General features: G+C 38.8%; 1 protein-coding gene across 8 annotated transcripts in view; it reads left to right on the plus strand.

The window, feature by feature from the left end:
* DYNC1I1 (dynein cytoplasmic 1 intermediate chain 1) overlaps positions 1–24,721 on the plus strand; it is a 269,907-nt gene that overhangs the window by 226,685 nt on the left and 18,501 nt on the right. For all 8 annotated transcript variants that reach the window (XM_074340758.1, XM_074340755.1, XM_074340754.1 and 5 more), the window contains 2 exons: positions 1,922–2,055; positions 6,066–6,210. In XM_074340758.1, the coding sequence (XP_074196859.1) occupies positions 1,922–2,055; positions 6,066–6,210 (279 nt within the window). The remainder of the gene's footprint in view (positions 1–1,921; positions 2,056–6,065; positions 6,211–24,721) is intronic.

Here is a 24,721-nt window from a genome sequence, read left to right on the forward strand (position 1 = left end):
AATGGGAACCAAACAAAGGAGCAGACGTGCAAGAGACCATTGGGAGGAAGCATGTGAATATAACTTTCAGAATATAAGTATGCATACAGATGCCGGAAGACACGTACCTACACACACAAACACACAGGTGTATACACTATTTTTTACAGTTCTTTGTGGGGCAAAAAGTACTTCACTGTCTTCCAACTAAAAACACAGAAGAGTTTATTGCTATGTAGCCTTTGACAAAAAGGTGAGGAAGCATCAAGAAAATTGTAAAGGCTATCTGGGAGACAATTCTCCTTTTTAACATTCCTATTCCCTTTCCTGGAATAACGACCCAAGAATGTTTCTCTTACAATTTTAGAAGACATTGAAGTTTCAAGATACACTAGGAAATGTGGAAACCGTAAAGAATCTCCTATAAGTCTCCACAATATACATATGTAGATAATGCTAAGACTGAAAAAGTTCTCTTTATGATTTTAGTCGGGGGAGAAGAGAGAGCTGATAAGCTGCTTACAATTTAAGTTCCTCTATTTTTGCTGGTCTTTAACATTATGCAAGTCGGGAGTTGTGTGTGAGTATTTTATGGCTTTGTTTTAAAATTCTCAGCAATATGGTGTTTTCTTTCAAAAGCATGAAGATTGCAGATAACACAGTGAACCCTGTACTTAAGAATTTTGAGTTGCCCATTTTGCTGATTAAATGTGTATTTGTTTAGGTTAAAATAAGCCACAAAGGGGCTACAAAACCGTTTTTATTAGTTTTAGCATGCCTGCAGACTGCTGTTTGTATACACAGATTGAGGGTTTCATGGCATGACTGGATGGCAGGCAGACGTGGGAGCATTCAGCAGTTGCCCTGGTCCCTCTCTGTCCCAAGTGGGCGACCAAGAGACAGTGCCTTCCCACTGCTAATTTTTATCGATGGATCGAACTCTTGGATGGTCCAGTTTTCTGTATTATATTGTCCTAGTGTCCCCTCACTGATGCATTCACTCCGTGTGGGTCTCACATACTGCTAGCATGTCACGTGACCACAGGGACTACACTACCAAGACTCTGAGCATGAGCTTCCGATTTATGGACCCCTTGGTTGGGGTGACCTAATCTGTTTTACACAAAAAAAGACTATATTCCCAAGTGACTATAATGCACAATCCCCTGGAATGATTTTTTTTTTAATTACTTCAGGTGCACAAAGTAGGCTGCTTAATGTAAATAGCCAAAAATATGCAGAGTCGTCAGTTATACTTTATTACTCTTCACTGTCATTAAACTTAATTCAGTAGAATGTCCTTTAGAATACACTTTAATTCCTGATTTTGAAAATCATTTTAGGTAAAATAAATAATCTCATTTACTATTTTAAAGACTTATTTAAACACCATTCTTTGCAGGCCTATAGCCTATACGCTGTATGGCTGCCCTTCGTGACGTCTAGTGCCTATTGAAATCTGCTTTTTATGACCCGAATGACAACTTTCTGGTCTTAGTTCACGGAGGACATACACTCCTGCTTTGACAAATGTGCTTAGTACATCTGATATTAATACATGTGTATTCTCACGAACAATTGATTTTGAAAATGTTTGTAAATACAAGGGTATTGTGTGTTTTATTAAAGCCTGGGGCTGACAAGTGTAACCATTACAGTATTATCTTTCGTTTCTGCACCATTAGTTTCAAAATTCTCACCTGTCATCTCTGCCTGACTTTAGAAGCAGCAGCACATGCTGATGAAATCCAGCCGGCTTGAAACCAGAGATACACAGAAGCATGAATGTCAGGGGCAGTAAAGCGTGGTTGCTGGCACAGCCGGGGTCTTTTGTAACGCTGTGTGAAAAGCAAACAGACGATTTAGCCAAATGATTTTTCCGTGCTATCTTTGGCATGGCAAGGAGTTGACAGAGGGAGTGTAACCACCCGTGTTTTGGTAGGAGAGCATGGAGCTGATGTACAACAAGTCCAAGCCCGTGGCTGTTACCGGAATGGCTTTCCCGACGGGAGACGTCAATAACTTCGTGGTTGGCAGTGAGGAGGGTACAGTCTATACGGCCTGTCGTCATGGCAGGTAATTTTGTTTTCTTACTGATGACGTGTTCTTCGTTCCCTGAAGTCTGTTATCGTGTTCTGAATTATAACCACCTTGCATTATGAGAAAGGCATTTCTGAAGACAGGCAAAGCACCACCTCGAGTCTTCAGCCTTATAGTATCCATCTGCTCTGGTGCTTGGCCACTTGTAACCCTTTGAGGGTTCCCACCGCCTTGAGAAAAACAGTACCAGCTTCTTAGCACATCGTATAAGACCCTGGACTCCCTGCCTCCTTCCAGGCTCAGCCTGCCTGCAGGCTCCAGCCACATACCCAGCCGGGATAATAGTCCCCAAGTATCGTTTATCCCACCATGAGTTTGTACATTCGATTTCTCCCTCCTGGTCTGGCATGTCTCTCTTCTTGGCCTGGCTAATTCCTTATCTTTCAAGTGCCTGTCCAGAGGTCATTCCACATTGAAGCCTCTCCATGCTCTGTTGGTCAAAGAAAACCATTCCCTCCTGTATGTTTCCATAGAGTTTTCATTCCTTTATTCATTCATTCTTTCAAGGAATATTTACTAAAAACATACCATGTGCCACTACCATCACATCATAAGGACCAAACTAGACCTGGAGTCCATATTCTGGTTGAGGAAGAAAGACAACAAACTAGTAAATAAGTAAATATATGGTTTATGATGATACATACCATGGAGAAAATTTAAGTAGAATAAATGGGATAGAACTAAGGCTGTGAGATAGGTTTTCTATTTCATATATTTTTATATATGCTTCTACAAGCATTAATAACATTTTGTTTCGACTACTCATTTATCTACCATTTTTCTCGTACTAAACTATTTCTGTTTTATCATTGATTCCCTGCCACATTACAAATGAGGAATTAAAAATATAATCTAGGGCCAGCCCGGTGGCTCAGGCAGTTAGAGCTCCATGCTCCTAACTCCGAAGGCTGCCGGTTCGATTCACACATGGCCAGCAAGCTCTCAACCACAAGGTTGCCAGTTCAATTCCTTGAGTCCCGCAAGTGATGGATGGTGGGCAGTGCCCCACTGCAACTAAGATTGAACACGGCACCTTGAGCTGAGCTGCCGCTGAGCTCCCGGATGGCTCAGTTGGTTGGAATGCATCCTCTCAACCACAAGGTTGCCGGTTCGACTCCCGCAAAGGATGGTGGGCTGTGCCCCTGCAACTAGAAAACGACAACTGGACCTGAAGCTGAGCTGCGCCCTCCACAACTAAGACTGAAAGGACAACAACTTGAAGCTGAACGGCACCCTCTACAGCTAAGATTGAAAGGACAACAACTTGACTTGGGAAAAAGGCCTGGAAGTACACACTATTCCCCAATAAAGTCCTGTTCCCCTTCCCCAATAAAATCTTTAAATATATATATATATATATATATATATATATATATATATATATATATTCTATGTGAGAAATAAAGAATATCCAAATAATATAGAGAAATGCCCAGGGCCCTTTCTCCCAGTCTGAGATGCTGGAATAGTAGGAAATACACAAGTCACTGTGAAGTTTCCAGGTGATAAGAAACTTGGCTTAACTGACAGATTCGCACGTGCCCCTAGAAAACCATCAGGATAAAGTAGGATCCAATAATTTGGATTAGATTGTAAAATGACATGTAAGACTTAATGAGCAGCCTCACATATTTTGGAAGGTTCACTGTGTTAACCTTGGTGCTTAATTTCTCTTTAGTATAATAGTTCTAATTAAATTGATTTTTCATCTCTTGTACTCATCCTAGGCTATTTAGATATTACGAGGAACCACAAATTGTTCCAAGATCATACTCCTATGTCTTTGTGATTTGTAGAATTAGTAAGTATCCATGGCCCAGCTATGTAGTTTTCATTCACACAATATGAGCTGTGCATAGGAACAAGCAATACTTTCCCTGATCACATGATTTAAAGGTGACTAGGAAAATATGCCTCATAGTTCCATGCCCAGTGGTCCTACCTCATAAAAACTGGCTAAAACTATGCATTAAATGTCTTATCAAAGCACAAAAAGATCTGATAAAGGTGTTCATTCATGCAAACCCACTCGTGCAGACCTCATTCATTCACTGCACACCTCCTTTGACAAAGTGCATTGCTAGATGCTGTTAGGCATGCAAGCATCATTGATCTCTGGCTCCCAGCTTCAGGAAACTAATGATGGTGGGAAAGGTCAACACACAAATATCTGCAGTACAGGTAGACTGTCACAAGTGGCGTGAGAAGGCACGGAGTGTAGTCGGCCCAACATGGAGTCACAGCTTTATCTATACTTTGATTATAGTCATCAGGGCATAGGTTTAATTGACTTAATCCAGCTCCTTAATTATCTGTGAAGACTGCAGAACATGTTCATTGATAACTTTCAGATGTATTTGTTTGTTTCTGTATTCTGGATAACCTTTTACATGATGAATATTTTTGTTCTGTGGCTTTTGTCCTTTTTAAGCATAATCAGAATACGCACTGTGGTTCAAAAGAAGGGTATCTGTGGTACACGTCATGGATCTTTTTACAGCGCTCTTTGTTATTCCTTTACATTGGTCCATCCATCTGAAATATAAAATGTAGATCTCAGTCAAGTTGTAAAGTACCAGACATTTCACTTTGTAGTAATTTTTAATGGGTCATATAGGGATATGGGGGAGAGGCAGGGGATTTCTATTTTTCACCTAATGTAGAGAAGGTGCAAATCTACTTCCATAAATTAAACAAAGTCCTCATTTTGCACCCTATAAACTCTTTCAGGATACTGTTAAGAGCAAGTTGGAATCTCACCAGGGGCTACTTCAAAGATCAGTTCCTCGTGTTCATTAGAACAAATTTAAAGGATCACGTGTGGAACTGCTGTTAGCAGTTTCACTGGGCATAATTTCTGAGTGCCTGTTACACAGAATACATGCTGCAGAACTTTGCTCGTGATTTCAAATTTTGCTCAGCACATTGACATTTATTAGTACTCCAGAAGTCCAAATGTTTTAATAACTGAATACATTTTTACTCATAGTGACATATTAATAACATTTAGATTCCACAATCCCTATGTATTTGTCATATTTATCACCTCATACACATGGATTTTTTTTTTTTACATATAGCATTTTGCTATGTTTTCTAGTTGGGTTATGATTGCATGCAGATTATTGTGTGATGGGGGTGGAGACTGGAAATAATCCCAACTCAGTTAAATAAGTCACATATGTCTGTGGATAACTTTTAAAATGTGTATCACTATTTCTCAAACATGCTTCTGTTAGAAAAAAAGACATGTTTGTCTCTTTTCCTTTGCTGTTTCTTTCAACAAATATTTATTGAACACTTACTATATATGCTAAATTCTTGACAAGGAAACAAGGCACCAGCCCTCCTAAAATTTACATTTAGTAGATTTGTTAATTTTTCTTTGCTTTCAGTAAAGACATCATTTTCTCCATATCACATTTATATTATGCTTATTATTTTATGGTGGCAAGGGTTTCCACAAAGTATTACATTTTCAGGTATGCCTTCCTAATTGAAGAAATTTCCTTGAAAGAATAAATGAATGTATATAAGAATGTATACAGGTTTATAGCCAATAGGTTCTATAAAAGAAGTTAAAATGGAACATGTATAAAATGTCATCACAACAATGGAATAGTCTGATAATATGTACGAAAGCTTCTGAGATCTAAGTATATGTTTTTTCTATCAAAGTTAGCTGCATGAAAGATGATAGCATTTGAGGACCTCCTGAAAAAGGATTAAATGATGAAATTTGATATTAAATCTGAATATTAAAAAGATTGTATTACCCCATATTGTTTTTTAATTACCCAAAATATTCTAGCATTTTATTTCTCTCAAGATAACTGTGAAAGTGGTTTCATTTTTGGTTGTATATGGTGGTGTGCTAAATTTTGGAGAAGTAATCATGTAGAGACAAGTTTGCTTTTTTTTTTAAAGAGTTCACAGCTTCGCAAAGGTCACTGAAATTCTGCTTATGTGTGGTCTTCATGCAGCAAAGCTGGTATCGGTGAGGTCTTTGAAGGTCACCAAGGGCCAGTGACAGGAATTAACTGTCACATGGCAGTGGGCCCAGTCGACTTTTCACACCTGTTTGTCACATCATCATTTGACTGGACCGTCAAACTATGGACCACAAAGGTAAGAATACCTTGACTGAAATTCTCAGGTAATACATAGGCAAAGAGGACAATTTTTGTTCCCTGGAGGTAGTTGTAGGGAATCTCAAGTCTCTTTCAGGTTACTTGGCACTGGAACTTGCTGGTGAGCCTGATCTGCCTCTGAGCTACTTAAGGCTCCCTTTCCTGGTCCATTTTATTTCAAAATGTATAAGTAATAGTTGAAAAATTCAAACAACTCTAATAACGATAATGATACTTTTTTTTGAGATTTGGAGGTTTTTAAGCTAGTAAATGGTCCTATATTATGTGTGTTTTCAAAAGTAATTCTGACTACGTTTGGGAGCAAGGAAAGGAAAGACCACCTAGAAGGAAGGTGCAGTAACTGCAGGGGAAGGATGAGAGTGGCTCAGACAAGTCGTGAGGGATAGAGAGAAAAGTACATGGATTTGGGAACCATTTAAGAGAAAGCCATAAAAATTGGTCATTGATTTGATACAAGGAAGGTGAGAGAGGAAGTCGTCAGGGAAAAACCCTTTTTTTATGACTGTGGCACTGGAGATTTGTGGTAGTATTCACTGCACTGGAGAACACAAGAGGAAGGGCATATGATGGATGGAAGAGGGTTGCACAGGTTGAATGTCAGGTGACTCTTCACAGCCTTCACTGGCAGTTTGCTGTTTGGGACAGAAGCAGAGGGAGAGCTCTGGGCTGCAGGTGTGCACTTAGTAGAAGTCAGAATAGCAATGATTATTACAGTCTAAGAAATGGATTTTAAAAGAAATGCTAAGACACAAATCAGAGATAGAGGAATATTTGGGAAATAAACAGCAGAAATGGAACTAGAAAAGGAAATTTAAAAGTAACAACCCAAGAACTAGGAGAAAAATGTGTGTGTGTGTGTCTGTGTGTGGCTTCATGGGTGTTAATTGAGAGGGATTGTGTCAAGAGGACAGAACTGGCTCTTACCTGTGTAAAGAGCAACCTCACTTAGCAATTCAAATTAAAACCAAGTTGAGAAACCTATTTTCAACTATCAGATTGACAAAAATCCAGAAGTTTGACAATATACGCTATGATGAGGCTGAAAGAAATCAGCCATTCTCATACATTACTGCTGGAAATGCACAGTGATAAACACTATGAAAGGGAATTTGGCAATATCGAAATCAAATAAATGCATATTTGCCCATTGACAGAGCAATTCCTGCTTCTAGAAATTTATGCCAAAGATGTACTAGCAAACACAAGGAAAAGTTGTATGTGGAGGAAAGACTACTTTGAATAGCAAAAGACTGGAAATACCTCAAAAGTCCATCAATAGGGCACTGGATAAATTGAAAGTATGGTACATCCACATGAGGAAATACTATTCAAGTATAGGAAGAAATGAAGAAGACTTATAGTACGTACTATTATAAACTGGTCTCTAGCATATATTTTTTAATGAGAAAAGCAAGGTGGAGAAAAGTACAAATAGTACGGTATGATTGTTTAGGACTATATTTATACATTTATAAAAATTGGAACGATAAACCACACACAAATTATTACTTATAGGGAGGCAAGAGGCTGAAAGAAACAAAGATGATAGCCATGCTTCTATGACTATATTTTGTACATTTGGTTTGGGAAGCATGTAAATATTTTATGTAATATAAAAATGAATAAAGAAATGAAGTAAATTTTAAAATTGGTTCCTAAAAAAAAAATTAAAATAACATGAAATGAGTCAACTTTAGTGTGGTTCAAATTGGAGACAAAACCTTACAGTATGGAGCAATTCTATGTGACTTTTAAAACCCTGTATTTTGACCATACATTCCAAAAGGGATATATTTTACGCATAAAGAGGAGTACAAACAATTTTTAACTCCTTTCAGTACTCATATTGCATGTAGTTGTATTATTACTGTAACTCTGATAGGCTTCTGTCATGAGATAAATGACTGTTGGTATCTTTGAAAATTGATACTATCAGCTGGGTTGAATGGGGATACAAATGCACAAAGTTAGGTAAAACTCTGTAGTAATCCTGAACTTGAGTTGGAAGTGTCAGTAAGAATTCATGATGTGTGTTACCTTTGAATCTAAAGGAATACATCTTCATAGCTCTATCTACAAAAGCAGTCTAGAAACAATGACCAACTCAATAGCAGTAACATTCCTGGTATCCAGATTGTGCTTTCTAAATAGCAGATTCACTAAAAGCAACCGAAGATCCTGGAAGAAATCTCTGCTTCTAGATCTGGAGCAGGAAATGGACAAAAGGAGCTCGGAATATTTTGTCATAATAGACCACGAGGAAGCTACCAAACACTACAAATTTCTTGTCAAAGGACTTGGAAACTAAGTTGAATAAGCTTCTGTTGGCCAAAGAATACCAATAAGGACAACAGATTCATGAGTTAGAATGATACTGAAAAAAGAAAATAATAACTCATTGGTCGTCTTTGGAGAATACTAGGGAGACCAACTCATTATTTGGGAAACCGTTGAGTAAAGGAAAGTATCAATTAATCATTTATTCTGAAAGAATAAAACATTTATTCTGTATTTTCAGTATGATTTGTACTTTATGGTTATTAATTAGTTGATCAGGGGAAGTTTATATAAATATTCCAGCTAATATAGGAAGAAGAAATGATAGGATTTGAATATCACCATTTTGCAACCCCTAGTGATTTAGGCAATGATAATTACTGAGAACTCATAAAAGGAAAACACCCCTCACAAGTACACAATACTACCTTTGAGGCAGGCTGCACCTCCAAATCAAACCTGAATCTTGTCAATTTACCAGATCTCTGAGTTTAGAGGCAATAGGAGATACAGATGCAAAATGTTGAATAATTCCACAGGGATGGAATCAGCCTGTGGGGAAATTTATAAGTCAGTTGATCTCATTTCTGCAAACCAACATTTTTTTCAAGAGAAACAAAGAAATGGATGTGGACACTACATACAAAAACAAAATTGAACCTAACAAACATAACTCGAAGCCACTGGTGCCCATGGCAAGTACAGTCTCACTGAAGGGTGTTGAGGATGGAATCCAAATTACAGTGGGTTAAGGAGTGAGTGGAAAGCAAGGAGGCACTGAAGAAAAACTGAGAAATTTTGCTGTAAGGAGAGGAATTTGGGAGGTGAAGAGAGAGTCTCTCTCTCTCTCTCTCTCTCTCTCTCTCTCTCTCTCTCTCTCTCTCTCTCGGTTGTAGAGACTCTGGTATTGTTGTGGAAGAGCCATTAAAGAAAAAGAGTAGAAAATTTCTAAGTGTAAGGCAGAGAAAGGGCCCTGAAAATGTTGGCGTGAATGGGATGCACAGCATAGGCAGAGGCATGGATTTTAAATTTGGGCAGCAACATCTCTTCTGTTGTAAAGAAAGAAAGGATGAGGGCAAACATATGTAAGTGTGTAGGTTTGGTGAATGGAAGCAGAGAGCGCTTTTATATGATTCTGTTTTCCCAATGAAATAGGAGGTGAAATATTTGGATGAGTGGGAAGTAGAGGTGCTTAAGAGAGCAAGTTTCACCTGGTCACAGAAGAGAAGAGGAAGGGCTGATTATGGAAACAAAGACTATGGGCAATGTGGAGGCCCCAGCTGGCCTGGAGACCGGAATGATTTAGTGGCATCAGCTTCAGGGCTAACATCCTCCAAGAGAGCTTAGCAGCACAAATGCGGACATGGGTGAGGGGGGCGGTCACATGGATCCTGGGCCAGAGCTTTATCAGAATGTGATGGAAGGACAACAGAACATGGGACATGGAGATATGGACAAGGCAGTGTTTGGTGTTGGAGACTCAGGATTCCAAGCTGGGCCAGTTAGGAAATGAAAACAGATAGGAGAAAGTAAAGGGAACAAGGGATCAGAAGCCCCTATCATATCAAAGAACAGGTATGAAGGAAGCAATGGAGTATGAGAATTAATTCGTAAAATAAGAGATTATTGTTACAAAGTGGGTTGTTTGAATGTAGTATTTCACAACTGAAATAATTCCCAGTGATTAAAAAAACAAAAAGTTTGAGTATGTGGTCACGTCTGTAGCTGATATGCTCAGGGAAAAGTGGGGAACCAGGTTTGGGAACACAGATTTCTGTGACCCCAAACCCCATGTTCCTTTCCACACCAGCACGCTACGCCTAGAGATAAGAAATCGTTTGATCATCCAGGGGAGAGCCAGAATTTTGGCAGTGGCATGGATGGATGGGGAGCTTATGGAGAACACAGGTCTGAGAGAGAAAGTCAAGCAGATATAGTGACCAACTGACTTGATTTGGGAGGAGAGTCAATGAAGATTCTGCTATTTCTGCCTTACACATGTGAGTGAAAGACTGGCGGTGCCAGTAACCGAAACAGAAAATAGAGGCGGAGGAGCAGGCTAGGGTTGGGGATAGAAAAGTAGCCATCTGGGGCGTGCCCCGATTGAGGTGCCTGGACATTCCTTATTGAAAACACTGGAGCTCAGGGGCACGAGTGGAATTAAAAAGGTAGTCATGACAGTGATCAACATATAGTTAGTCATTTACTCGAAGAGAGAACATCATGAGTAGAATGTGCATTGAAGAGGACAGGGTGCAACCTTGGTGCTGTTGATGCTGCAGGATAAGAAGGAATCCACAAATCGAAAGGGCAAGAGGAGGGTGGCATTGACCTCAGTGAGAGCAATATCAGTAGAGTAATGGGGACAGATTGCACGTCATTGCAGAGTGAGGAGGGATGACAGCAGACACAGAAAAAATCGACTAGTCTTTCAGACATTCGACTGTGAACTGAAGGAGATAGCATGGTGGCTAGCTAGCAAGGTAAGCTGGGCCAAGGATTTGGTTTATACTTTTTGAGACTTGAGTATGTTGGTGGTCTGAAGAGAAGGATCCAAGGAAAAGTGTAGATTGATAGAGAGTGGTTTGAAAAGTTGAGAAAGGTGATATCAGGTACCCATGTGAGGCTGGGGTGGGGAGAAAAGGCAGGACACCGCTAAGACTGCAAACAAGACTGATGGGTAGGTTGAGCTAAGTGGAAGTGTAGGGGGAAGCAGAGAATGGGAGAAGGCCCCTATTTTCTCGGCGAAGTCAGAGGCAAGCTTACCTGCTAACAGTGATGGGAGCTGGGAGGTGCTAAGGAGAAGAGAAAGGTTTAGATCAGTTCCTGCAAGAGGTGGGACAAGGCCCTGACTCCAGAGGATGTCTGAACATCACAGGCTTGAGGACCACCTGAGGCTTAATATCAAAGACGCATTTCATAGGTGATGGCTAAGTTAATTTTTATAAGCACACTAGGAATTGTGCAAAATTGCCACTGTTCAATCGCTTACGTCTTCAGAAACCTCCTGAATCTGGAATTCAAAGCTGTCCACAACCTGTCTCCAACTGACTATAGCAAGTCTACAAGTGCTATGGCGGGTGTGGGAGATACATCACTTCTCTACAATTCTAAATAAAGGGTTCTCATCATGGGAAGCAATGCCTACGACTAATTAGAAATGCAAATTAATCAGGACCCCATTCCAGACCTTCTGCATCAAAAACTCTGGGGGCGGGGCCCAGTGATCTGTGTTTTAACAGGCCCTCCACGTGATGATGCTGAAATTTGAAGAGCCATGCTGTAAACCAACATGGAGTATTATTTCAAATTCCCCATCCTACAGAGGTAGTGGGGCAGTTAGGTTATTTGGAGAGGTCTATCCCTTCTCTTCAGGGTTGTGTCCAGGAACTGGTGAGCTAGTTCAGGGTTCAGACAGGAGAATGAAAACCAGTGTCCCAACCCCAAACCAGGTTTCTTGATGTAATTAATACTCTACTTGTTCTGGCCAGGAGTTTCTACTGTGAATATATCTGAAACCCCAAATTTATCATGACCTTTTGTGGTAATGTGCTGGGAACAGTGGTTCACTTGATACTCTTGACAACATTGGTCAGAGTCTTTCTCCTCTTCTTAATCTGAACATGCGTAAAATTTAAAGGAAACAGTAGCAACATCTCTTAAAAATTTTAATCACTTTTGCAAGGCTATGACTGAAAAAAACCTTTGTTAGCTTAATAAAAGGGCAAAGTGAAAATACAGATAATTGTTTTGAAAATAGTGGGAATCAAGGCCTTTCGTTTTTTTCAGTCTTGTTGACAATGAGAATTTTCATATAGGTCTAGAGCGGAGAAAAAAGTGAGAGGAGTAATTATTTTTCAGGCCCTTCTGACAATAACGGTTACCTTAGTAATCTTTATTTTAAACTCATTAGGTAACTCGGAGTCATTTGTTTAAACAAAGGTGAAGATGGTTATGGTGCTGCCATACTGGATAATTGTGTTGGTGATACCCTCACCCTTAAGATTATGTCTTAGTAAGTTCGGGCTGTTATAACAACATTCCACAGACTGGGTGGCTTATAAACTGCAGAAAATTACTCCTCAAAGTTCTGAAGGCTGGGAAGCCCAAATTCAAAATGCCAGCATGGTCACGTTCTGATAAGGGCCCTCTTCCTGGTTCGTAGGGGGAAAAGGGTCCTTCTCCCTGTGTCCTCACGTCATGGAAGGTGCTAGGGATCTTTGTAGGTTGTCTTTTATAAGACACTAATCCCATTCATGAGGGCTCTACTCTCATGACCCAATCACCTCCCAAAGGCCCGACCTCCTGATAATACCATCATCTTTTGGGATTAGGATTTCAACATGAGAATTTGGGGAGGACCCAAACATTTGGACCATAGTAGATTGTAAATTAAATAACATAAGGAAGAATCCTTCCAATTGTAGAAAGTGTTGATGCTAAGAAATAAGACTGAACTCGTCAGAAGTCAAATTTTAAAAATGGCTCCAATTTGATACTTTGTGCATAAAAATAAGTACAGTTTGAAAAGATAACAACAAAAAAAGTTTAAAGGCAAATCAAACAACAGGAAAATTTGTCAACACAGATAGACATTTTGTACATTCTACTGACCGAAAATTCTCATTTCTAACATAAAACTAAAATATTAGAAAATAAAATCTGTATTCCAGGAGAGAATGTTATGCTGGAATTAGCACACTGAGCAAAATGAATCTAATCCTGAAGGCCATAACAAAGTCCATATCCATTCACTTTACATACGTAATGTGATTGCCAAATTCTCTTTGTGACTTGAAAACTTAGTATTTCCATTAACTTTATACGTGGTTTTATTTATATTTTCCATGAAGATTAAACAGGTGGAATTTTTGAATTTGGAAAGGCTAAAGGAAGAACATAATAATGCATATTTTTGGAAGTTTGAGCTTCTAAGTAGTCCCCAAAGAGTGATTTGGTTCTGGAATGACAAATAGCCATACTGATTATAGGTGGAAAATTAACTTACCTAATAGTAATATGGAACCTTGAAATGTAGTATTATAGAATTTTAAAATGATTCTTTCTGGTTTCATTAGTTTAGTTAATAAGAGAAAATAAGTAATTGCATACTAGAGATAGGCGCAGATTTTTTTTTTTTTTTTTTTTTTTTTTTTGGAGAAACTTAGGGCAATATAATTAAAGGCATACTTTTTATTAAGTAATCATTTTTTGATAGTGAGAGAAGCTTTGTTCACCACCTTAATTATCAACATATTTTATTTTAACTCCGTGCAAGGAAAGTAAATAAACTATATAAGCTTTGCCTCAGTGGATAAAGAGTAAAAATATAACCATGTGTAGAAAATAGTATTGTTATGGTTGGTTAGCAATAGGCAATGTAACGGGAGAGTCCAAATGAATAGTAGAACAATCCGCTGTGCGCCGATTGGGGTGTGGGGGAAGGGCACGGAAGATAGACCGTGTAGGGCTGCTACCTGTCCGCTTGGAGGCCTCCCATGGGGGAATCTTCCCACGTGAATCCCCACATTAAGCACCATCTCTCTTCTCTGTATGCCCAACTTCCCCATCCCTCCAACTTACTGAAAACAAAACAAAACACAGCACCCACCTTGGACCTCGTTGTCCCTTTTCCATCCTGTTTGTCTTCTGCCTTTTCCCACCAAACTGCAGTTTAAACTCGTACACTCTTTCTCCCTGTGATCACCATGAAACCTGCTTCTTCAAAAGTTGCCCTGACCTCCTTCTTGCCTGTTCCAAGGTCATTTTGCCATTTTCGTTTCATGACTTTGCTGTTTCAATAATGTTGATTAGTCGTATGGAAAGGCCTTTTAAAAATATATCAGTGAAGCTATTTTTAAGAGAACAGTAAAAAGCTGTATACTTAAAAGTCCATCCTTTATGACCCTTTAAAAAAATTTTTAAGTATGTTGCCTGAATAAATTCTATTGAGTAGCAGCTCTTACCTTTTATTATATCTTAGCACATTAAATTTCCCATCCATCAAGAAATGCTGGAGTTGATGCTTCGAAATAAAGTATGAACTCTTGGCCGGATGAAAACGTTCATTATTCCACTCAGCTTTTCTGTTTGCTGAGGTCTGGGATAATTTTTTTTTCCCCTGTACTGTAGTTTAGCTTAGTGGCTAGACAAGTTATGAGTCTTTGGGCTTTTTATCATTGCATCCAGTTTGGAAAGTTTCAGTGGATTCCAATTAAACATTGGTTTAATATTTATTTTGGTCCTAATACAGCTTCACAAGGATTAAGGTTCTTGATACTGTTTGTGTATTTGCCAGCCCAGGCCCTTCCTTTAGACATCAAAGGACTTGTGTTTCTTCTGCTTATATTGATAAAACCCTCCCAATCCTTTCTGCAATGGAACTTTGGGGCCCTAAAATTCCATTTCTTTATGCTGACTGGTCAGGTATATGGCCTGACTTAACCCGTGTGTCAGTATTTGGTGTAGAGCCTGGACCGTGCCCTGGGGTGCTATCACCCAAGAACCTTTCGGGACACACACTTGATTGATGGCAATCACTCCAAATGTATCTTGATGTTGTATAATCTTTCCTAGCAGTTAACTTACATCTCAGTCCTCTAATCTTTTAACAAAACTGTGAATCTGATAGCACAATTGTCTGATTGAAGGATACATTGGCTTTGCACAAATTAGAAAGATAATCTTCCATTTTCAAGCAACTGCTGTGAAAATAAATAATAAGTATTAACTTATTTCAGTTTTACATCCTCTACCAGGGTTAAAATATAAGATGACTATCTTAGCTGATATTTTTCCCCCTTAGTTACTAGAAAGGAATATAATTTGAGGTTTTTTTATAAGTAAGAGAAATGGGAAAATTTCTTTCTAAGGAAAAATATTTAAAATGTATTCATTAAAAATGATTATGTGTTGAAATAAATGTTAAATATGGCTATATTTTAGATAATGTAATAATAAAAATACTTTGTCTTGCCCGCTGAATCACAGTTAGCGTCTGTAGAATGTCCACCCTTTCCCCATAAGGCCGTGAGCTCCCTGAGAGTAGGCCTGTGTTATTTTGTCTGCCTCCCAGTACCTCGCATAGTCTTGGCACTTGGTAGGCACTGAGTAAATCATTGAATTAATACATGAATGAATAATCCATGGGTTTTTAAAAGATGTGCGTTAACGAAATACTGTAGCAAATATTTAGTTAGTGGTTTTGAGCAGTAAAATTTGTAGCCATAATTTAGAAATATAATGATTAGAAAACTGAGGTTGAGCTTTTAATATTCTATTAGGAAATATGTAAGAAACTATAATTTTGGAAAAAATATCTAAGGCAACCATCCAGGACTAGAGTAGCCTCCTGAATATTTTTCTTACAAAGTAGATGAGCAGAATTCCATTAATTTATGAGAATGATCTAAGGAGCTGGGCAACATGAGTGTGTGTCCTTAGCCACCCCTTCCACTCAAGAAGGTAAGTGTTTGTCCACCGGCGCAAGGGAAGAGGTTCCCCAACAGGCCTGACAATCGCCTCGTAGCACATTGTAGCCCAGTTACAATCAGGAATGCTCTTTCTAAAGATATCACTGGGAAACTGTCTCCTGTGGGATGTGGTTCCCTCCAGAAAATGGGGGGGCTTGACTCTTCTCTAAATCATAGTTTATAAGAGAAATTCCTAACTTGATCTAAAGCAGTGCAGTGGGGATGGAGACAGAAGTGTTCTAAAGAAGTTTCTCAAAGTATATGACATCCAAGCTGAGATATAAAAGAGTTAGTTAGGTAAAAGGAGAAAGGGAAGGGCATTCAAGCAAAAGGAACAGAATACTCAGAAAATAAAAGCATGAGGTAGTTGATGCTCTAGCTGTGTGACTTTAGGAAAGTTACTTAACCTCTCTGTGCTGCAGTTTATTCATCTAAACAATGGGGATTAAAATACTACCTATCTCCTATGGTGCATGTGAAAATTAAATGAATTAATAAAGAGAGTTCAAAAAAAATGTATACACATTTTAAGAAAGGAAAAAACTTACTAAAATTGTAATACTCAATATATACTGATAATGAAAGATGAATACAAGTCATGTGTATACATTTTTTGGCCCCCCTGGTATATGTAAATCTCTTAGAACAGTGCCAGGCACATAGTAAGTACAATAAAAGAGGTAGCAACACCATTATTATTATTATTATTAAATATTATTGTTGCTGTTGTTGTTATTTGGATATTAAACAGGTTGGATTGAGCTGGAGCAGTGGGTACAAGGTGACTAGAAGAGAATAATGAAAGGTTGGTTAGCTCTGGAGGCAAAAAGAGACCAGAGGGTGAAAGGCAGTCTGTGATGCTATGCGGTGGAGTGTAGCGTAGCATTTTCCTCTGAAAATGACAAGGGCGATGGCTTATGATAAAGTGGCGCCTCGAGTGAGACTGGGCACGAAAGACCTCTTACATTCCCCTCAGGGTTCCGAAGCACGGTTAGCATAACGTTCTACATCTGAGGACTGCTTCATCAGATTCCCAGGAATACTTGTGTTCCACGTGGCCCCCTCCATACATCCCATAGGTGGATCCTAGCGGAACATTAGTTGATTGGATTATTAACGAATACTTTCACAACTGTACTACATTCACTGGTAGCATCTTGTTTAGGGTTTACTTTTGCAACCCTTCACGCGACTTCCTTCCTAATTCACGACTCTAACGTGCAGACGAAGAAGCCGAATCATGATGATTAAGACTACAGTATAAATGGTAATAATAATAGTAGCTACAGTCAACTGAATGCTTCCATGTGACTGGCCTTGTACCAGTGAGGTCATATCATTCCAAGTATATTTTTGTAAATACGCTGCCATGTGGCCCCATCTTGAATGGACTGTTGCAGAATTGTCTCCTTTGACCTTTCTGTTAGCTTTAGGTTTCCTTGTTCCTTTCCATTGTATGTTCAACTAGACGTCTATTTTTGCCAACTTATAATTGTTTTTAAATTTTTGAGCCAAAATATATATATCTTTTCTTATTCTTCTTTGTTCCAACAAACTTCTGTCGTTAGTATTTCTAATCCTCACCCAGAATCCCATTAGTCTCTTCACACATGTCCCACCCCTCCCATCCAAGTTCTGACTTCGCAAAGGAGATTAAAATGTGGCCAGACAAGGAGATGGAGAAACTCTCATTTGTCTTAAATTTTAAGAAAGCACATGTAAGGCTTTTTTCTTAGTATATTCTAACATTAATTACTTTCACAATTTCTTTAACTTGTTTGACTCTTTAGTATGTATTTACGCACCTTTTTTTCAGAGTAGGATGTTTCTTTGTTCATCTTTAGCCCATGTCTAATATATGTTAGTTTGTCAATATAACACACAATGTAGAATGAGTAGCATTTGACCATTAGGACAAATCACTGTTTTATCAACTTGGGACAATAAAAATTGGGAGATTGTTCTCATTCTTCTAATACTTTATAAAGAATAAGTAAGAATTTTGTAGAGGAAAAATAACTATAATTAATGTATGAAAACTCTCATTTTTCCTTCCAAAGTAGAGTAACAGGCCCTCCCATAAATTCTGGGGAAACAGACCTCAGTGTTTACTACTGGAAGTTCACCAGCTCTGTGGAAGTTTCTAGAGAGGAATGTTGTGGATTTGGCGGTAGAGTTAAATAGTTTTCTCTCCTGTCCCCTGCTTCATCGGCCTGAACTAAGCCCAAGTTAAAAGTTAGAAGAAGTTTCTTGTAAGTTGTCAGTTTCCTTCTCACATAGGACCTCTCTTAATAATTAAAAAGTTAACTTTTAAACCAGATTTCCCCTTTACCACTCTGCCAGGCCCAGCGACATTAAGAAGTGTAATGAGTCACCAATCCAGAGGATTTTGCTTGAGATTCTTGGCTTCCACTTACCTATGGAACTTAACTTATGCCTGATTGGTTTGATTTTTCTCCCCTTGAATCGCCCTCCTTTAACAAAGTTCAGTAAATGAGCTGAGTTTTGATGTTCTTTTGCTATTAAGACCATTTCTTTCATATAGCAATCCATGGACCACCAAAATGAAGGGTGTGTGTCTTTATGTCTGTGTGTGCATGCCTGTGTGTGATCTTGTTTCTTCTTTTGACAGTATCTTGTGTTACTCCAGACCGATACTAAATTAGAACGGTCATGCTGTTCTCTAAGAATACCCAACCCCCAAGAAAATGTTTGGAAAAATAGTTCCTTAAGAGCAGAGAATGACCATGTCTTTGTTAACAAGTTTGTGACAAAAATTACCAATTTCTCTGAGGTTGGTGTCTCCCCATGCTCATTCTTCCCACCTAATTTTCTTAATGTCCCTAAAATATACCTTTCATCATGCCATCTCCGTATACTACAACTTATAACAGTGTTTGTATTCTGTGGAATCGTCACAGGCATTTTTTAAAGGTAGGAGAATGAGTTCAGTGAATTAAAAGCAATACAGAATGGGTTAAAGCGAACAAGAATCTTTAGCCAGGAGGCCTTTTTAACTTCTTTTCCAGAAACAGACTGGATATATGGCATGCAGAGATCCCCAAACCTACGTGGGGATCCTTTTGACCCAAGCATACTGAGAGAACAGTATTCCTTGGACCCTACTTCTGGAAACTCTGACTGACACTGCTCTACTTGCTTTCCTAATCATTTCAAACACCTCAACCTGCGTTTCATGGTTTTCCACCCTTTTAGACACATGTCTGAACTTTAGTCCCACTAGTTCTAAATAATATCTTTCCAATTTGCATTTCCAGTAATAATGTCAAACAAATAAAAGTAAGATTGATAAGGATAGAAATGATTAATGAACTTGAATCTATCTAAAGAGAAAGGAGAGAGAAAAAGACTGAAAGGAAAGAAGAATTAAGTATCCAGAAATAGTATTTAGAGACGAAGGCGTGACAGGGCTCGGAAAGCCTTGGAAAGAGCTTTCCATGAAGGCAGGGACGCTGCCAGCACCGCAGGGAAATGTGATTAAATAAATATACTACTTATTTTTTTATAAACAGTCTTTATGTCCTTTTTAGAATCAAAGTCCATGTGTGGGAAACAAGAAAGAAGGGCAACAAGAAAATCTGGTTTAAGTCATAGAAATCAGACCTGAGGAGTACTTTACAGATAGGTCCCCTATTTAATTCCCTAATTTTACAGAAAAGAAAAACAATGTCTGGAGAGGAGTGATTTAGATAGCCTTTTAGTCCTATATTTTTTCTACCTCACCTTGATTGTAATTGAGTAAGTTAGAAATCATTGTATTAAAAATCAATGGTTTTAATATTTTGAACTGTCTGCCATTTAGTAGTGGACTCAGATGCTGGAATGACTTACATTCATTGGTTTAATAATGCATTGCTCTATAGTCTTAAAACTATTCTTGTAATAATTTTAACAACAAAAATCCAGCACTTGAATATAATGTACATGCCTTTTATAGTATTTATTCGTTAATTCTTTCCTTCTTTCCACTAAGCTACGAGCTTCTTGAGGTCAGTGGCCATATTTCACATCTATTCTGTGTTCCCCACAGTTTTCGGTCAGAGTAATAATTGTTAATATATAATACAGGCTTATTGAGCAATTACATATAAATTAAGTTAAGCCACTAGCAATTATATTGCTAATTAGTGATAAGATAAATGCTGAGGTTTTATATTTTTTGTCAATTTATTTCAATCCTCATTTAGGTACCCAGTGACTGAAATACCCATAGACCTGCAAAGACACCTCTGTTCACTCTTGATTGATATTTCTGACAGCTGCATTCCCCATTTATCACCTTTTTTTCTACTCCATTGATCTTTTTCCCCTTCTGTCGAGTCAATTGTATACACATATGAGCACACAAATGTTTACATATTGACCAACATGTTATGGTTGAAAAACATGAAATAATACAACAGTGTAAATTTTTTTCACAATCACTCAAAGTTTATAGTTTACATTAAGGTTTACTCTTAGTGTTGACATTTTATGAGTTTGGACACATGTATAATAACATATACCCATCTTTATAATATCACTTAGAATATTTTCTCTGCCCTAAAACTTATCTGTGCTCTGCCTGTTCATCCCCACCCTCCCAACCCTTGGCAACCACTGATCTTTTTATTGTCTCCATCATTTTGCCTTTTTCAGAATGTCATATAGTTGGAATCCTATAGTGTGTACCCTTTTCAGATTGCCTTCTTTCACTTAGTAATATTCATTTAAGGTGACTTCGTGGTTTTTTTGTTGTCGTTTTCATGGCTTGACAGCTTATTTCTTCTAGTCACTGAATAATAATCCTCTTGTCTGGATGTACTACAGTTTATTTATCCATTAACCTACTGAAGGGTCTTGGTTGCTTCCAAATTTTGGCAATTATAAATAAAGCTGCTATAAATGTCTGTGTGAAGGCTTTTGTGTGGACATAAATTTTCAACTCCTTTGGGTAAATACTAATGAGTATGATTGCTGGATCATATGGTAAGAGTACATTTAGTTTTGTAAGAACCCACCAGACTGTCTTCCAAAGCAGCTGTTCCGTTTTGCATTCCCACCAGCAATGTATGAGAGTTCCTGTTGCTCCACACCCTTGTCAGCATTTGATGTTGTCAGTGGTCTGCATTTTGGCCATTCTAATCAATTTATAGTGGTATCTCATTGTTGTTTTAATTTGCGTTTCCCTGATGACATATGCTATTGAACAACTTTTCATATGCTTATTTTTCATCTGTATCTCTTCTTTGATGAGTTGTCTGTTGAAGTGTTTGGCCCATTTTTAAATCAAGTTGTTTTTGTTTTTTTTATTTATTGTTGAGCTTTAAGATTTCTTTGTATAGTTTGGATAACAGTCCTTTATCAGATGTGTCTTTTCCAAATATTTTCTCCCTGTTTGTGGCTTGTCTTTTCATTCTCTTGGTAACAGTGCAAATTTAATTAAGATTCTGCTACTAAGTAAAGGCAAGTATTGTCTTCACTACGCTTCTAATTAAAATACTACTACATTTGATCAATGTTCCATTTATTAATCCAACATTTAAGAATCTAATGTGTTTTTAAACCTCATGCCAAAAAGAAAAGAAATGAGACATTGTCCCTACTATAAATGAGTGCATAGTATACATGTCTTTACTCAAACTTGAGTAAAGAATGGAACATCTTTAAAGGAAACACATTTTTATCACCTCCAACATTACCTTAAATTATTTTCATTATAATATAATTTAAATGTAATACATATAGACAGAGGACAAGGTATACATTACTGTACTTATTCATTTAATACATAACTAGTAAGGGTTTACTGCGGTCCTGGCACTGGGAATTTGATAGTAACAAAGGTAGACGAAGTCCCTGACTTCCCTGGCATGCCCATGCTGGTTGGGAAGGGGAAAAAAAAGAAGTAATTGATTCTCATTATTCATGGCAGTTGTGGTCTATAAAGTTGCCACAGTGAATTGGCAAACAACAAACCATTGCTTCCAGGGGAAATACAGGATGAGGTCCTGAGAGCCCTTGGTCACCACATTTTCATCAACCAATCAATACGTGATCTTGTTTGATGTGTGTTTCTGTTCAAAGACACCTGATTTAATGTGTATGGTTGATTCATTAACAGTGAATTGCAGCCAACGGCTCATGCCTGAAGGTAGCTTATCTAGCACATATACTGCTCAGGGAGGCACATCCCAGCCTTTTTGTGTATAAGAACACTAGACAGCACTTCAGCACTATGCGTAGGGGCCATTTTAAACAGTGAAATCATCAACAAGAAAACCACAAAAAAATGGAAACAACATGGCATCCAGCAGACCACAGAAAGGACGTTTGTTTACCGTATGAGAGCTGAAAGGAGAAGGCAGAGAGCTTATTCAGCCTCAGCTGGGAATGTGCATGTCAGGTGACTCATGTTTTTCTCTACTCTGCACTTGTCTGTGAATGAGTTTGAAATACTGATTTTGGGGTTCCAAATAACTTTGAGAGAGTAGGTGAATGTGGAAATTTGGAATCCATGAGTAACGAGGACCAACTAACTATACATGAAAGATTTCAGATGGTGATCGGTGTTAGAAAACAAATGAATCGGGGTTAAGGGTAGAGAGTGAAAGGACATTGGGGAGAGTATTTTAGATACATGATTAGGGCAGTCCTCTCTAAAGAGGGGAAACCGGGTAGACATGAATAATGAGAAGACTGTAGCTCTGTGAAGGTGAGGGAAATGGGTATTATAGGTGGAGGGAACAGGTCTGTGAAGCAGGCGCAAGCTTGACTTGGCATGTGTGAGAAACAGGATAAAGGTCTCCACATTTGCAGCAAAAATGGAATAGCAGGGGATGAGGTTGAAAAGCTCATCAGAGGTCAGGTGATACATGGCCTTGTTGATCTAAGAAGGAGCTTAGATTCTATCCTAAATCCAAGAGATGAGAAGCCACTGAGGGTTTTTAAATATTGAGGGTGCTAAAAACATGTATACATGTGGACACTTTGGTCAGTGTTGCTCAAGCAGTAGTTCACCATCATCAGGTGTGTCTGGACGCTGATGGTAACCACTTTAAGCCCCTCTTCTAATTGCAGAAGTGAAATGTGACTTGTATTCATCTTTTGTTATCGGTATATGTTGAATATTACAATTTTAACAGTTTTTTTCCTTTCTTAAAATGTGTATACATTTTTTGGCACCCTCTGTATATATGAGCTATAGCAAAAATTACAAATTAAATGTACTGCCCTCCCTTCTGCCCCGCCAATATACCATTTACAGGAAGCACATTCACTGAATGTGACAAGTGATATTTCACTGAAATTGAAGTGGTGCTCATAGTGTGACTATTGGGCTGACTTAGTGTGACTATTGGGCCGACTTAGTGTGACTATTGGGCTGCTGTGTCATGACTGCAGGAATGACGTCGCCTGGCACAAATGCGTCATTTCCTCTTCATGGATCCTTGGTGTGTGTGTGTGTGTGTGTGTGTGTTTGTTTTTTTCCCCAGTTTGCCATAACTATAGTGAAAACACTCCTGCGGGCCTGGACTCCAACATATGCAGTTATAAGGTGACAGCATGTAGATGATCCAGAGCATATGTGCATTAATTTTTTTGACAGTCACCTAAAGGAAAATATAAAATAATACTTCTCTTAGAGAACTCCTTAAGTTGTTCCTCCCTCCCTCCAAGAATCAATCCCACAGCGCTCCAGGATTGTTTGAAAAACTTTGTTCTGACAGGCTCTTTAGGGCAGTGGAACGACCCTTGCACCTACCACAATGGTGGGTAGTTATTATACATGTGCCCCAATCCACAAGATGTACACCATCCAGAGTGAACCCTTAGGAAAACTACGCACTTTGGGTATTACTAAAGATGTGTCAACACAGCTCACGGGTTGTAACCAACGTACCAGTCTGTGGGCAATGTTGAAAATGGGGGAAATTGTGCATGCGTGGGGCGGGGAATAGATGGGAAATCTCTGTACCTTCCCCTCAATTTTGCTGTGAGCCTAAAACTGCTCCAAAAAATAACGTTTACCAAACATACACAATACAACTTTGCTCTACGTGGAAAACTAAACAAACTTCAAGAATGAAGTTAAATTATATCTCAATAAAAGTGCACAAGAAAGACTCCAACGCAGCCCCAGAGCACCTAAAACGAAGGCAGAAAACAGTGGCTGAGACCTGGGGGGAGGACTCATCCCTGTTGTGTAGGTGCTTGAGAGGGGACTGAGGCCTTGATCGGGATCCCAGGATTGGACCATTTCGGGGGAGAGAGAGCCGTCCATCCTTCAAAGGTGGAAAGCAGCATGAACAAAGACCAGAAGGCCAGAAGGGACTCCGTGTGCAAAGGGGGCTATGAATGCAGCTGACTGGCCGGCGCAGAGGGTTTTGATTAGGGGGCGAGAGGGAAACCACTTTTGGAACGCCTGGTCCTGCCATTTCAGTACTGATCTGCCCCCGTGAGATCGGCTGGTGGTATTCATAGCCCTGGACTGTCTTGTCAGAGTGCTGGCCGTGGGATTTGTGGCATGGAGGTACTTTCTCAATGTAGCTATTTGTACTGAGCCTGTCACTAACTCGGCAGGAGGTAAAAATTACTTGACAGTCTCTCCTGGCTCTCACCCATCTAAAGCGTGAGAGAGAGTGGGGGTGTCAGAGTGGGTGAGCATTGGGGAGAGTGAGTCCTTAAGAACTGAAGCTTTCAGTGAAGGAGATTGCAGGCCATTGAGAGGCTTTCCCA

This window comes from Rhinolophus sinicus, linkage group LG09 (genome assembly GCF_036562045.2).
Source record: "Rhinolophus sinicus isolate RSC01 linkage group LG09, ASM3656204v1, whole genome shotgun sequence".
In the NCBI taxonomy this organism is placed as follows: domain Eukaryota; kingdom Metazoa; phylum Chordata; class Mammalia; order Chiroptera; family Rhinolophidae; genus Rhinolophus; species Rhinolophus sinicus.